At 33.1% G+C, this 14,406-nt stretch overlaps 3 protein-coding genes and 1 pseudogene across 3 annotated transcripts; 3 read left to right on the forward strand and 1 right to left on the reverse strand.

Annotated features, from left to right (window-relative positions):
* Positions 1-208: 208 nt before the first annotated feature.
* LOC140805255 (protein SPEAR1-like) lies at positions 209-1,717 on the forward strand. Its single transcript, XM_073161507.1, has 5 exons — positions 209-590; positions 676-744; positions 1,084-1,151; positions 1,289-1,379; positions 1,510-1,717. The coding sequence occupies exons 1-5, from the start codon at positions 375-377 to the stop codon at positions 1,627-1,629; spliced, it is 564 nt and encodes a 187-aa protein (XP_073017608.1). The 5' UTR covers positions 209-374; the 3' UTR covers positions 1,630-1,717.
* Positions 1,718-5,860: 4,143 nt separating this feature from the next.
* Positions 5,861-7,329, forward strand: LOC140804606 (xyloglucan endotransglucosylase/hydrolase 2-like). Its single transcript, XM_073160672.1, has 4 exons — positions 5,861-6,131; positions 6,223-6,323; positions 6,403-6,596; positions 6,783-7,329. The coding sequence occupies exons 1-4, from the start codon at positions 5,954-5,956 to the stop codon at positions 7,177-7,179; spliced, it is 870 nt and encodes a 289-aa protein (XP_073016773.1). The 5' UTR covers positions 5,861-5,953; the 3' UTR covers positions 7,180-7,329.
* A 4,473-nt stretch (positions 7,330-11,802) lies between these two features.
* Positions 11,803-12,372, forward strand: LOC140805611 (kirola-like). The gene is made up of 2 exons (XM_073161872.1): positions 11,803-11,989; positions 12,104-12,372. The coding sequence occupies exons 1-2, from the start codon at positions 11,803-11,805 to the stop codon at positions 12,370-12,372; spliced, it is 456 nt and encodes a 151-aa protein (XP_073017973.1).
* Positions 12,373-12,853: 481 nt separating this feature from the next.
* On the reverse strand, positions 12,854-13,534 carry LOC140805612 (E3 ubiquitin-protein ligase ATL42-like; annotated as a pseudogene).
* Positions 13,535-14,406: the final 872 nt, after the last annotated feature.

Below are 14,406 nucleotides of genomic sequence, written 5' to 3' on the forward strand. Positions count from 1 at the left end.
TCTCATATATTTTATCTAACCGACGCGGAACAACCAACAAATGTAAATGAACTCCTTACTTTATATTGATCATAAAGAGACAATGAGTGTACTCCAAACGGAATTATGGAATAGCAAATGCAATGATAAAATAATGGAATAGATCTCATCCAAAGGATAAATGTAAAAAAAAAAATGAATCACATAAAATCTAGACGAAATCTTCAGATCCAGCAATGCAATTATTTATCACTTAGTGCAGAGTTTTGACAGCTTAAAAGTCCTGCCGGTTGGGATGCTCAAACATCAAATATATATATATCTTTCTGAATCCACGGATCAATACTGATAATTAGTTTTCAAGAAATTATTTCATAACAACTTAGAAAAAATAAATGGGAAGAAATTGTTTTGGATCGGATGCAAATGGTAGATGTGTAGCAGGGATTCCTTCATCATCAAGAAAATCGAAAAAGAACGGTTCGGATAAGCCTAAACAGCCACAGAGAGGACTTGGAGTTGCTCAGCTTGAGAAGATTAGGCTACATAGTCAGATGGAATGCAATTATCTTCCTACATTTCATATCCCTTGTGCCCAGAATTTCATTCAGGTATATATATATACATATATATGTAAAGAATTCGGTGTTTTTGATGATGCGGCCATGAAAAAATATTCGTTATGACTATGCGCAGGAGGACATGGGATTGCGAAATTCGTTCTCTTCGCCTTCTTATGGCTTTCCTGGATCTTACCAAGTCATGGTACGTACTATGTATGGATGTTTTTCGTATAATGTTATAAATAAAAGAATGCTAAATAAATATTATTTTCTTCAAATTTTATCCAATGGCTGTAAAAAGAACTTCGTACGTGAACAAATATGTTCAATTATATACATACATATACTGGGATTTGATGATATTGGATGCATGTTTGAGGACTTTAAGTTCTTGTTCGTTCATTCCTTGTAACCCTAGAATATTTTCTGAGTTTTAGCCACGCTCGAGTTCTAAGTTCAATGTTTTTACTTGGTAATCTCTTGATTCGAGCTTGTGATTAAATCATCCAAACACGTAATTAAGTCATTTTAGTTTATTTAGATGGGATTTCAAGATTTTGAAGGGGCAAGTACTACATATGGGGAATCCCAATCCAGCAATGTTGCAAGGTTTGTGTAAAGAATCTTTTAGCAACTTCTTCCTTCTCAATGGAACGTTGAATTTACTCACTATATCTTACTTTTAATCTTGAATTAATATAATTTCTGATGAGAAATGTAATATATATCTTTCTGCCCTTGAACAGAAGATGGCAACCAGGCAACGCAGGCTTAGAAAACCATCATTTTGTGATGCCAAATAGCATGACTACATCTTTTTTCGACCCCGAAGTTGAGGTACATACATACATACATACATACATACATACATACATACATATATAGATACATACACATTACAATTTAATTTATATACACACAGCCTACCACATGTTATTCATTGTCTTTGTTGCCATGGATTTCGTAGGGATCATTCAACAGAAAGAAAAAGGAAGGCCGGACCGATTTGTTTGCTTATACCAATTGCCAAAGTTCTGATCATCAATCTTCTAATTCTCAAGATATAGATCTGGAACTCAGGCTCTGATATGATCACCTTGAGAAACTATATACTAGTAATCTTAATTTACTCAATTTATTATTTTTTTCAACAAAAAAAAAGTGGGTTCCGTAAGTTGAACATATATATTACCAGGTAAATCAAAGTTTGCACAAATTCAAGAACAAAGCATTGCTTGTGTCCCCAGTGTAATTTGAGTTGATTATAGCTACTAAATGCAACATTCACCATTATTAGCTTGGGGCAATACCAAGCCCGTTCTCTTGGTTGTGGTTTCACTGGATAGTAGACAAGGATAGTGGGAATCTCGTTAATCCATTCGTGCGTATCACTAATTAAATGACGAGACATTTGGCTTTCTTAAGAGAGTCGTAGTTACTCCAGCAGTTTACCTGCGCTTGATTGATTTCTTCACTTTGACATTCAGAGCATTAGGCAGAAATCACATTGTGTGAGCATCCGTAGGGACCATCGCAATGCTTTATTTTAATTAAACAATCGGATTCCTCTTGTCTGTAATAGTGCTGAGTCGACTGTTCGACGCCTAAGGAAGGCCCCCGAGGGAGTCGTTCTCAATCCATCCCCCCATCAGCATGTGACGACCCGCTCTCGCCGTGCGAGCAGCTCGAGCAGTCCATCGACAACGACAGGTTCGGGACTGGGACCCCGTGCCCAGTTGTCAGAGCCAATTTTTTCCCGAGGTTACAGATTTATTTTACCTACTTCCATTGCCTACAGTGTTCCATCGACCAGAGGTTGTTCACCTTGGATACCTGATGCAGTTATGAGTACGATCGGGCACAGACGACACTCGTTCCTCCGGATTTTCAAGGGCCGCCAGGGGCGTATTGGACGCCACGCGAAGTGCGGTGCTTTTCCAGCCACTGGAACCTACCACGAGCTGAGCCGTTTCCAGGGTAGGCAAGCTGTTAAATAGAAAAAATAATTCTTCCCGAGGTCCCCGCCGCTATCTCCAGACTCCCTAACGTTGCTGCCAGCTACCACGTCTCGGTTCAGGAATTTTAACCTGATTCCCTTTCCGAGCACACGCTAACACGCTGTCTATCAGAGTTGCCCCAACCCGTAATATCGAATAACCAATGTGCAAGTACCGTTCACATTAAACTTTTCCCCTCTTCGGCCTTCAAAGTAGGAAGGCACGGCGGTCGCCGCAAAATCTAGGGCAAGAGCCCGGGCGGAGCGGCTGTCGATGCGGATCTTGGTTGTAGTAGCAAGACAGGTTGGTTTTACTCTATTGATGACATATTCACAATTCATGTAATTCAATCTAGTACGAGAAGAACCATTGATTCGCACAATTGGTCATCGTTGTGAATTCGGAAGCAAAACCTATCAAGGGTATGGACAACGTGAATCTCTAGGTTGATTGTTGGTCCAGAGAGTGTGAATTGATGGCAGTTCCCCTTGATGATTTAAAAACTGAATTGGAGCAGTTATATAAAAACAAAATTTAATGTTTGAAATTTAAAATTTTGAATAAATTGTTCTCAATTCCATTTTTGGATTTATGGAGTAATCCTCTCAGTTTCATTCTCTCAGCTTTCACTTGCTGACAGACAAGGCATTTCGAAATAAATTCCAATGAGTGTTCGAGTTGGTGAAACGTGCGAATGTTTGACCAATGGTCAGAAGTTTGATTCTCCTACTAACACATTCTTGGGTAAACTTGTTAAACAAACCTGGCTAACATGGTTTGCATCGAAGAATAACGCTTGTGGTCATCAATTTAAAAAAAATTACTTTGGGATAATTTGATAATAAAACCTTATGTTTGGTTGCATATTTGACCCATTATATTTCTCTTCATTCATAGACCCGAAACTATTACTCCATTTCTACCCTTTTAATTCTTTTATTAATTTCTTCAACATCCATTCGCAGACTCTCGTTTCTCCATAAATTTGGATATTATATATGTATACACATATATGCACATTGAATTTTGGTAAAAATACGAAAGAGAGAGACATATATTTAAAAGATTTTGGTCATAATTGTAGGAAGAAACACAAGAAATATCTGATCACACAAACACGTAATAATTTATCATGTATTGTAAAATTAAACAATAAAAAAGAAAGCAATAATTCATTATTAAACTGACATTCAAGATATGTAAAATATTTTATGTTAAGACATATATATATTCACACATATTTAATCAATTAATTTTAAAATATATTAATAGGTGGGCCCTTTGGGCTAAGGTTTAGGCTTAGTTATGGGGCGCTCTGTCACGGACTTTTGGTTGTTATCCCATGTCACGGGTGAAATTGGACGGGGTAGGGCCCAGCAGCCTCTAAGCCCAATCACGTTATTTGATTTTTTTTTTTACCCGGTAAGCGGATTGGATATTCGACATGACAAAAACTTGTGTTAGACTGTTTCACGGGTCGTATTTTGTGAGACAAATATCTTATTTTGAGTATCGGTAGGGTTGACCCGTCTCAAAGATAAAGATTCGTGAGACCGTCTTACAAGATATCTACTCATTCGATATATATTGTTTAATATTTATCAAATGCAATTTTAATTTTTATTGGATCAAAATGATAGTGCATGTAGGATCGAGAGCGGTGCAACTCAAATTTTTTAAATTGCACAATTGCTCAAATACCATAGTTCGATCGAGAACAATTATTGCACCGGACGGTGCACTTTATTGTAAATATAAAAAATGAAGTATAATTACTTTTTTATATATATGAAAAAAAAAACAAAAAAAAAACAAAGTATAATAAATCATATTGGCAAGAAAATTTGTAAGGGTATTAAAAACTTTTGAATTGGTTGGAAATGTGTATGGGGTAGTATTAATGGATTTTAAAAGACTTTTTTAATGAATGGCTTGCCTGGTTGGTCTGTAATTAATGGTATCACACATCTTGGGGTGCTCAATTTACGAAGAATATTATTCCATTTAAATTATTTTATTTTTAAAAAAAATCTATTTATCAAGTCTGTGGTAATTTAATAATAAAATATGATGTTGATTTTATTTTATATTTCAAATCCTTACACAAGTATTTTCAGTTTAAGTTTGGCCAGATTACCTGTTAAAATAGTGAATACATGTGGTCCTGAATAATAACTAGTGCACGAATTCTCTTTTAAATCTGTCATAAATCTTTGACTTCTTCATATCCACTGGTTGTCAATCATGTTATAACCTTAAAAACGCCAAATCTAAAAACGCCAAATCAAAAATATGGTCGTCTCCCGTGAGACGGTCTCACAAATCTTTATCTGTTAGACGGACCAACTCTATCGATATTCACAATAAAAAATAATACTCCTAGCATAAAAAGTAATATTTTTTCATTGATGATATAAATAAGATATTCGTATTACAAAATGCGACCCCTGAAACCGTCTCACACAAATTTTTGTCATATTTTTTTTTAACGATGGAAGATGCAACTCAATATGTAGGTAAACAAACATTTGGTCACACGGTAGTTTGTAAATTGTACTAGATAAATATTTTGTGACAGAGTTGTCCAAAAATTATATTCATTGTTATTAGTTCAGCATTCACTTACTCTATCAGTTCATATATATTTAAAATATAAAATTTAAATATTAATCTGGTTAAATCTATTTTGAATTTATATATATAAACAATTAAATATCGCGGCTAACAGTTGACTAAGGGTGGATACGGTATAGTAAATCGTACCGAACTACGGTACTGTATATCGTATCGAAAATATCGGTATGATATTTTTCCATAACGATATCGATATCGGGAATTCGGTATATCGCACATTCGGTATACCGAATTTCCGGTATGAAAAAAGTTCATATTAGTACTGTATCGATATCGAAAATTTTTTCGGTATACCGAACTTAAAAGTTCATATCGTACCGAAATTTTTGATATCCCGATTTTTTCGATAAGTTCGATATATTTTTTTCGATACGATTTTCGGTATTTCGATATTTTTTATCACCCGAATTGACGTCCGTGTTTTTTTTCAATAAAGTTGCATGCATGTCTTTTCACCTGTGTCGCAGTTTTTACAGCTGGCGAACCCTCCAATCTTTATCAATAACACCTCCGTAGAAACAGGCAGAAGCTGTCTGTTACGCGCTCATTTATTGGGGTCCAATAAATCCCTTTAATTTCAAAATCATACGTATATTTCATGTTATTTATATTTTTAAAGAAATGGACATTAAAGTTAGGATAATATAATTATAAATTGAATTATGATTTTTTTTTTTTGAAAAAATTATTGTGCAAGCATCGTGTAATTGATAAAGGTCAGAGACAAAAATTCCCCATTCGGATAGCGAGAGAGAAAACCAACTATCTTTTCTGCAGAAAATGGCGAAATCTGCTATCTTGGAGTTACCGTTTCTCGTATCGTTTTTGATAATGTCGGTATGTTTAAGTTTGGGGGAGGGGAAATTCAAGAACACGATGTTTTTGAGCTGGGGCGGTCAGCATTCTGCTTTACAGGGGAATGGGGACGATGTCACTCTGGTTCTGGACCAAGAATCTGGTGCGTACAAGTCCATTAGCAAATCTTTTGTTGGGCATTTTTTATTTTCAATCCCTCTCTGAACCATTTGAAAAATCCCGGGTTGTTTCAGGTTCTGGAATCGAATCCAATAGAACGTTTCTGTTTGGAACTTTTGAAATGCAGATCAAATTGGTGCCTGGAAACTCGGCCGGAACAGTCACAGCTTACTATGTAAGTGCAGTACTACTGTAGGTTATAGAGTTTCGGGAAAATGATTTCTGATACTAACAATAATTTTCTGGGTGTGCAGCTGTCTTCCATTGGTGAAAAACACGACGAAATAGACTTTGAATTTCTAGGAAATGTATCGGGGCAGCCCTACACCATCCATACAAACATATTTTCTCAAGGATGCGGCGGCAGAGAACAGCAGTTTCATCCCTGGTTCGACCCAACTGCGGACTTCCACAACTACACCATATATTGGAGCCCATCTCAAGTAATGTAAGTAAGATTCAGACGTTTCTTGTCCTGTTTTTGTGTCTTATGTTTGTCCTGAATGATTGATTACAAATCAAAAAAAGGATCAATCTTTTACTCCTGTCAATGTCACCCTATACCCCATTGCGTATATTCACATCAAAACACTGTTTTTGTTTTTGATAACACGGAGGAAATTTCTTGTTTCAGATGGTATGTTGACAGAGTCCCCATAAGGGTCTACAACAACTATCTGAAAGACGGAATCCCCTACCCAAATCTTCAAGAAATGAGGGTGTACTCCAGTCTTTGGAACGCCGATAGCTGGGCTACACGAGGTGGGCTTGACAAAATCGATTGGCAAAACGCGCCATTCGTAGCCAAACTGCGCAATTTTAGAGCTACTGACCACAACTACGATGAGAGACCACCGGCGAGTATGAATATCATCGAGTACGACACAATGATTTCCCGGTCGGAGCTGGACGAAGATGAATATGGTGCGATGAAAGATCTGAGAAAAAAACATATGATATACGATTACTGCAAAGACGTGAAACGATACCGTGGACTGTTTCCTGGCGACTGTTTGATGCCACAATACTGATATATTACAATTTCAGTTCATACATATTTACTGCTAAAGACAGAAGATTCATGTTTTTTTGGAGATGATAGATTATATTTTCAAGAGTTTGATGATTTCTTTGTTTTGATTAATATTTGAAATACCACTTGATTCTCTATTCTTGGAGGAGATTCAATTGTTGACAGCTGTTTGTTTGTCTTAGTTGATGGGCAATAGCGTGTCGATTGAAGCTGGTGCATTTCGCCATTGCTTCTCTTCTTTCTATTAAATGCTCATTTTGTTAGAGAATGTAATCCAACGATTGATTGGAAAATTTATTGACTCAAGTGTAATAAACTAGTTAGATTAGTCTAATTAATTAATCAAGTCTATTGAAGTTAATTATGAAATCTTAATCTTATGTTATGGAAATTAGGTCATGAAAACATGATTTAAGCAGGAGACTTGAAACCCTGACCTCCGTTTCATTTCCAAGAGTTTCGAAATTCCCTCACCTCTCTTTAATTAGGTCATGCCAGATTAGTTTCGAAATTCCCTCACAACTAGTTTGAGCCACCGGTCGAGTTTTTGATCTCAACGAAAACATCTTCTAAATATTATAGTGCTATTTAGAAGTTAAACTAATCTCTTAGTTGTACACCGGATAGGGAGATTGAAGAAAAGAGACTTGAAGAACGTATGTAGGAATTTACAACAAGAGCTACGTCTGTTTATACCAGTGCAGTTGAAATCAAGTGAAAATTCGCTAAATGTATATTACTAAACATCTTACGTATGTTTATTTTATTTAAACCATACGAGTGTCCGAAAATTTTGATTGTCAAAATAAAATTTTAAAATTTTCGCTGCGATTTAAACGCGAGAGAAATGACAACACAACACATCTATGTTTGTCTTAGTTGATGGGCCATGGGTGAAAAATATTTAGAAAACATAACGTGCAACATCATATATTGTCGAGGTTTATGTCAAAAAATTAATATAAAAATATATTAATAATTTTAAAGATAGAAGAGCCGATACGATGGATGCAGTTGGCAACATGGTACTGAGCTAGTGCATGTGCCATGTCTCGACCCAACCTGACAACTCCTCTAGTACCCTTTGTACAATCATAAATTCCATCAATTATTGCCATTGTTTCTCTAACTTTTATCCTGTTAATTGAAAGACATATATGACTAAAATTTGATTGTCATGTAATACATGGTTATCAATAAAATAAAAATTTGTGTGAAACAGATTTACGGGTCTTATTTTGTGAGATGAATCTCTTATTTGGGTCATTAATGAAAAAATATTATTTTATATGCTAAAGCATAGTTTGGTACACATGATAGAATAAACATGTGATATATAATATAAGGATAAGTTAAGGATAAATAAGATGTAGGATATTATATCTAATGTTTGGTATGATTTTAATAAGAGTGATTAAATTTATATATTAGATTGTAATGACAAAATTAATCTTATCATAATAAAGTTTATAATTTCAAAGTTGTTGATTAATTCATATTTTTTATCAGTTCATGCACGTGCTTGCATGATTTATTTATTTTTACCTAATTTTATATATTATATAATATGATAATTGAGCTCTTGATTTTGTGAGTCAAGTCAAATATCAATTTTTAATCTTAATCGAGTGATACTAATAATTTTATAGAGATTTATAAAAATTATTTATATAATTATCTCGAATTCATTTGTATCATTATCATATTATATAATATATAAAAATAAATAAAAATATTTATTGGATTTTAATTTCTACCTATTAGCATAGATTTATAAAAATCTATAAATTAAGAGTAATTAAGTCATTTGTAATGTATTTTATGATTAAATAAAAATTATCACACCTAATAGAAGGGGCATTTTATCCTTCTAAAAAATTATTTATCAAGGGGCCAATGATAATACCATAAGCTTTTTTTAAAATGTACCAAACATGGGATAAGGAGGATTATTTATCAATCTCTTTCTTATCACATGTATCAAACTATGCCTTAGTATTACTTTTTATTGTGAATATCGGTAGGATTCACTCACCTCACAGATAAAGATTCGTGAAACCGTCTCATAAGAGACCTACTCCAAAAATATAATAAAAGCACAGTAAAAAAGCATTATTTTTTAAAAAAATCGCCGACGTATATATAATTTTATATATAAATATAATTTATAATAAGGGACGTAATCAAGAATTTTTAATATAGTTGGTGACATTTGTCTGGTTTAATTGCAATATGGGGTAAAATGTTTAATTTACTTTCATATATTATATCATTTAATATTTTAGAGATAAATATTGTTGTACTATGAAATTTGTCGAGATATGATATGATATTGTTTATTTTGGACCTAAGCATTCACTTATTTGTGTTTGGATTTTGCTCAGTTGGTCGGACACATTTCACATGTTATATCTCAACAATGATACGATATTGTTCACTTTTGAATCAAAAACCGTGTTGATTTGTTTTTTTTTTAAAATTTTATCCAAAAAATGGTACACAAATATGTTCAAATCTTGTACATATTTGATCTTTCTGGGATATTTATGATGTGAGAAGATATATAAATGCATTTGTTATAAGTTAACTCAAATTGGTGTGCAAAAGACAACAAATCATTAATGTAGATAAATTGTCCGAATGTGACATTCACGTTCTAATTTGTCAAGTAATCATCAGGTAGATTTTGTTTGTGTAATCTTGTCAAATATAAAAGATATTCCCCGATTTTATTTTGATTAAATAAAGCTCTAATCTTAATATTATACTGTTGACGTTATTGGTTTAAATTTTGGAAAAAACTTTTGTGTGACACGTCTTTTATTGGGTTATTTATGAAAAAATATTTCTTTTTATACTAAGAATATTACTTTTTATTATGAATATCGATAAAATTGTCCCGTCTCACAGATAAAGACTCGTGAGATCTCGTCTCACAAGAGATCTATTCATAATTTTTACCTCCAAACTATGCCAATCTAATTTATTATCATGCCATAATATTTGAAAGTTAATTAATTGCATGTAAGACGATAATTAATATATACTGTAATTACAAACTCGTTCAAATATCAAGATCTCGTAAGTATTTTTGGAAACCGAACTGACCGAATTATTTATAAAAACCAGACCGATTTTAAATTGGTTATTTTGATAAATAACTGAAAATTTGATTTTTTTTTTTTTTTAAAAAAGAAGAGAATTCAGAATTTTTTTTAAGAAAAAACTTCTGCGGATGGGATGTCTTTTAAATGAAAACTGCCGCCCATATGTGGATATATAGAGCTGAGATATGAAAATGGGTTGACCTATTATTATAATTCTATAGTCCTTACACCATATAAAATTTATATTAAATATTTATAATTAAAAGAAAAAAATAATTGTTGATTTTCAAAATATAATTTATTTTTAAAATTATTTTTTTATTAATAAAATTGTGTGAAATAATTACTTAAGGGTTTTGTCTTTCTAGATTTTAGATAATTATATTAAGATTTTCATGATATATGATATTATTATTTGAAATAATTTATTTTTAATAAAATTCTTGTTTTCATATTTAGTATTTTTCTTTTTTGGGATAATCTCCCGAAGAAAAAGGAGTATATAAAGAGGAGAACGCAGTGCCTAAAAAAAAGACTTTTGCACGACGAGAAATATTGTCACAGAGAAGGAATAAATCTCAGAGCGTCACGCATTTGAAAATGGTTGGAGACATTTGATGAAAACACTTGTTGATTGAATATTGTGTTTTTGTTGTTCCAGTTTTCGACATACTATTTGTGTTTTGTGAACATTTTTTATCTGATTATTTGGTTTAGGGTACAACTTGATTCCTTAACGTGTTAAAGATGATAGTTTTCATAGAATCACTAGTATTGATTTTTGTAAACTCAAGTTGTTTTTCTAATGATTATTTTGCCTTAAGATATCACACAAATATTTATACTAGTACATATTAATTATCTCTGAGTTATTTTTGTTTATATTATTTATTTGTGTGTTGTATTATTCTGAAGTGCGTTGTCAATATGTATTACAATATTTGAGAAAACATTTATACATGATACACATAACTTTACAGTTTATATTAAACAAAAATCTTGACAATAATAAATCGGTTAATTCGGTTTCGGTTTTGCCGAATTAACCGATTTATTATTGTCAAGATTTCTGTTTAATATAATTTTTCAACACAAAACCGAAACCGAACCAATGTTTTTAAAACCGAACTACCTAATTTTCGAAAGACAAAAAAAAATACTTGTAAGATCGATATATTGTGATAATTTCCCTTTCGTTTTCATGTGTATATATGAATCAATTATTGGATGGCACTGTGGGAAATCTTGGAAAATGTGATACAAAAGTTGGTAAATCTAGTTAATCGTGATAGATATATAGATAGATGGGCCACAAATCCACCTGCAAATGTGTGTGATATATGGCAGAAACGATCGATCATTATCCAAATCATTTAGTGAAAGAAACAAGAAACACCCAAAAATTAAAATAATTAATATTATCGTCATATATAAAGAGGAGATGCATGCTGGTTAAATTTCACATATATTCGAATAAATCTCTTCTCTGGTAATTATTATTATCAATAATAATAATGGGATTACCTTGCAAGCTAATTGCTCAAGTAGCTTTCAAGGCCGGAGGAGACGTGTTTCATCAGATTCTTTGCAATAACCCTGGTCACTTAGTCACTACGTCGCCTGCTAAATTTCAGGGCTTCGATTTGCATCAAGGAACTTTAGGGGCTAATGGCTCTGTTCTTTTTTGGAAATACACTCTTGGTACGTACGTAAATTGATATATATTATGGTGTGTGTGTGTGTGTGTATATATATATATTGTTGATTATGTATGCATGGATTTTGTGTTGTATATATTTATGTATGTATATGTAGATGGGAAAGAGCAGAGTTGTAAGCAGATAATTCAAGACATAGACGAGGTGAAGAAGCAGATAACTTTCAAGTTCATCGAAGGAGAGCTGATTGAGATGTACAAGAACTTGATCATAACCATGCACGTCGAGACCAAAAACGGGATCGATTACGTTACGTGGACTATGGAATATGAAATTATCGATGATGCTAATCCGCATCCCTTCTCGGTCTTGAATTTCTGCGTGGAGTTTACAAGCGAGATCGAGCATCATATTTTCGGCAAGTAACTAAATAAGGGATCCCGTCACACCTCGCTAGCTCGCTCTTTGTTTGTTTGTTTGTTTGTTTGTTTTTATGGACGTGAAATAAAAGAATAATAATAGAGTCAATAATAAAATTTATGTATTATGTATGAATAAATGTAATCGTGCATGGGGGGGGGGAGGGACTTTTAATTTGTTGTGTTTGTAGTCGCATGTTTGAATAATAAATTTATGTGTGTGTGTTATTTGTATTAAAATGTCGAATTTTATGATTAATGTTGTTTTAATTTGTGATATTTTATTACACACAACAAAATGATGCATGGATCATGTTAATATATATAGCTACTCGTTATGTAATTTCGTTAAGCTAAATCAAAATACTCTTCGATTAAGTTTAATGGTCCTTGAAAATATCCAGAAATATATATAATAATTAAATTTAGATTAAAGATGACAAAAAAAAGGAAGAAACAATTATATGTCATTATATATATGATGAGACTTAGAAGTATAATCTATTTTTTCCCATCTCTTGTTGAATATTTGTTATCCGAATATGATCATTTCTCGGGATCCCCGGATCCGTGAAAGTGGTAAATATTGAGCTTGTTGCATCATTAATCATCTCCAAATTCAGAGACATGATGTCGGAAGGGCTAACGTTGCTCCAACGATTCTTGATCACTAAAGCAGCAGCAGTAGCAGCAGCAGCAGCAGCAGAGACAACAATCTTGTGGTTGAATCTGTGGAGTCTTCTTGTTTTGATCCTCTAAATCCATGCTTTCTTGTGTCGCCTCCGATACGATATCCTCCTTACTATGCATGCCCTTTTCAAATTGACGTGAAACGCATGCTTGCACTTAGGCAGCATCTTAAGTATATCGATATCATCGAATTTAGGTCATGACAAACCGCGCATTCTAGGCCTTCTCTCGAGCCCTTTAGCAAAGAAAACCTAAAGAAAGGTAGAGACTCGATCAATGTCTTCTCTATTCCCGAAGAAATATTAGGCCTCGACGGAATCAGCCAATCTCGAGTCTGTTCGGCTGCTGCCCCCCGAGCCGGGGGACTGCCGGTGACAGAATTTGGCATAAAGAAGGAGGAGAAAAGTTAAGGAAAAAACAACAGAAAGCATGCCAATTACAACTGCTAGACTTGGTTGGAAATTGGTGACTGAATCTTGTCATTCTAAACTTGCTGTTTCATGGTGAAATCAAAGAAACAAAACAAGACTGAGATTTGGGACAAGTTGGAATGCCGCCAATGAAGTATAAACAAATTTGACTTGTTTTTGACATTATTGAAGACGACATTATGCTACTTTGTCAGTTTATTTTTTGTTTCTTTCTTCATGTATTTGTTCTTTTGTTTTTTTCAATTTTGAGCAATCGATACTCTTTTTGTTTAGATTTGAGGGAGTCATGGAGTTTCTGATAGCTAGTTATTAATTTTTTTATTGTATGTTGATGTCTTTTTACATTTCATAAAATCATATTTTTCCTGTTTCTGATAATGTCTTTTAAAGTATATCTGAACAAACTTTGAACTTTTTTATTTTTCTAAAAAAAAAACCCACTTTGTATTTTGATCTCATTTTGCTTATTTAGATGATTGAACACAAAATCCGCACCACTAAGTTTGGAATTTTTTGAAGAAAAGTACTCCACCATGTTATGTTTTTGCAGTTAAATAATAATAATAAATTATTATAAGACAAAAAACATGCATTATTCATTTCCAAGGAAAAGCTTTTCTTGGAGGTTGACCCAAGAACAAGTGACAATTTTTTAAGAATTTAGTATATTATTTCTGTGTTCACGCATAAATGCTGTGGGTTTGTCGAATTGAAGCAAGAAAATCCATGAAAATTTGATGTGTATGGAGCGCACATGTCTTTAATGGTTGGGTGAGTCTCATGTGAGACTGTCTCACGGATATTAATCTGTGAGACAGATCAACTCTACCTATATTCACAATAAAAGTAATAATCTTAGCATAAAAAGTAATATTTTTCATAGATGACCCAAATAAGAGATCCATCTCACAAATACGACC

Source organism: Primulina eburnea, chromosome 11, assembly GCF_022965805.1.
Source record: "Primulina eburnea isolate SZY01 chromosome 11, ASM2296580v1, whole genome shotgun sequence".
NCBI classification, from domain to species: domain Eukaryota; kingdom Viridiplantae; phylum Streptophyta; class Magnoliopsida; order Lamiales; family Gesneriaceae; genus Primulina; species Primulina eburnea.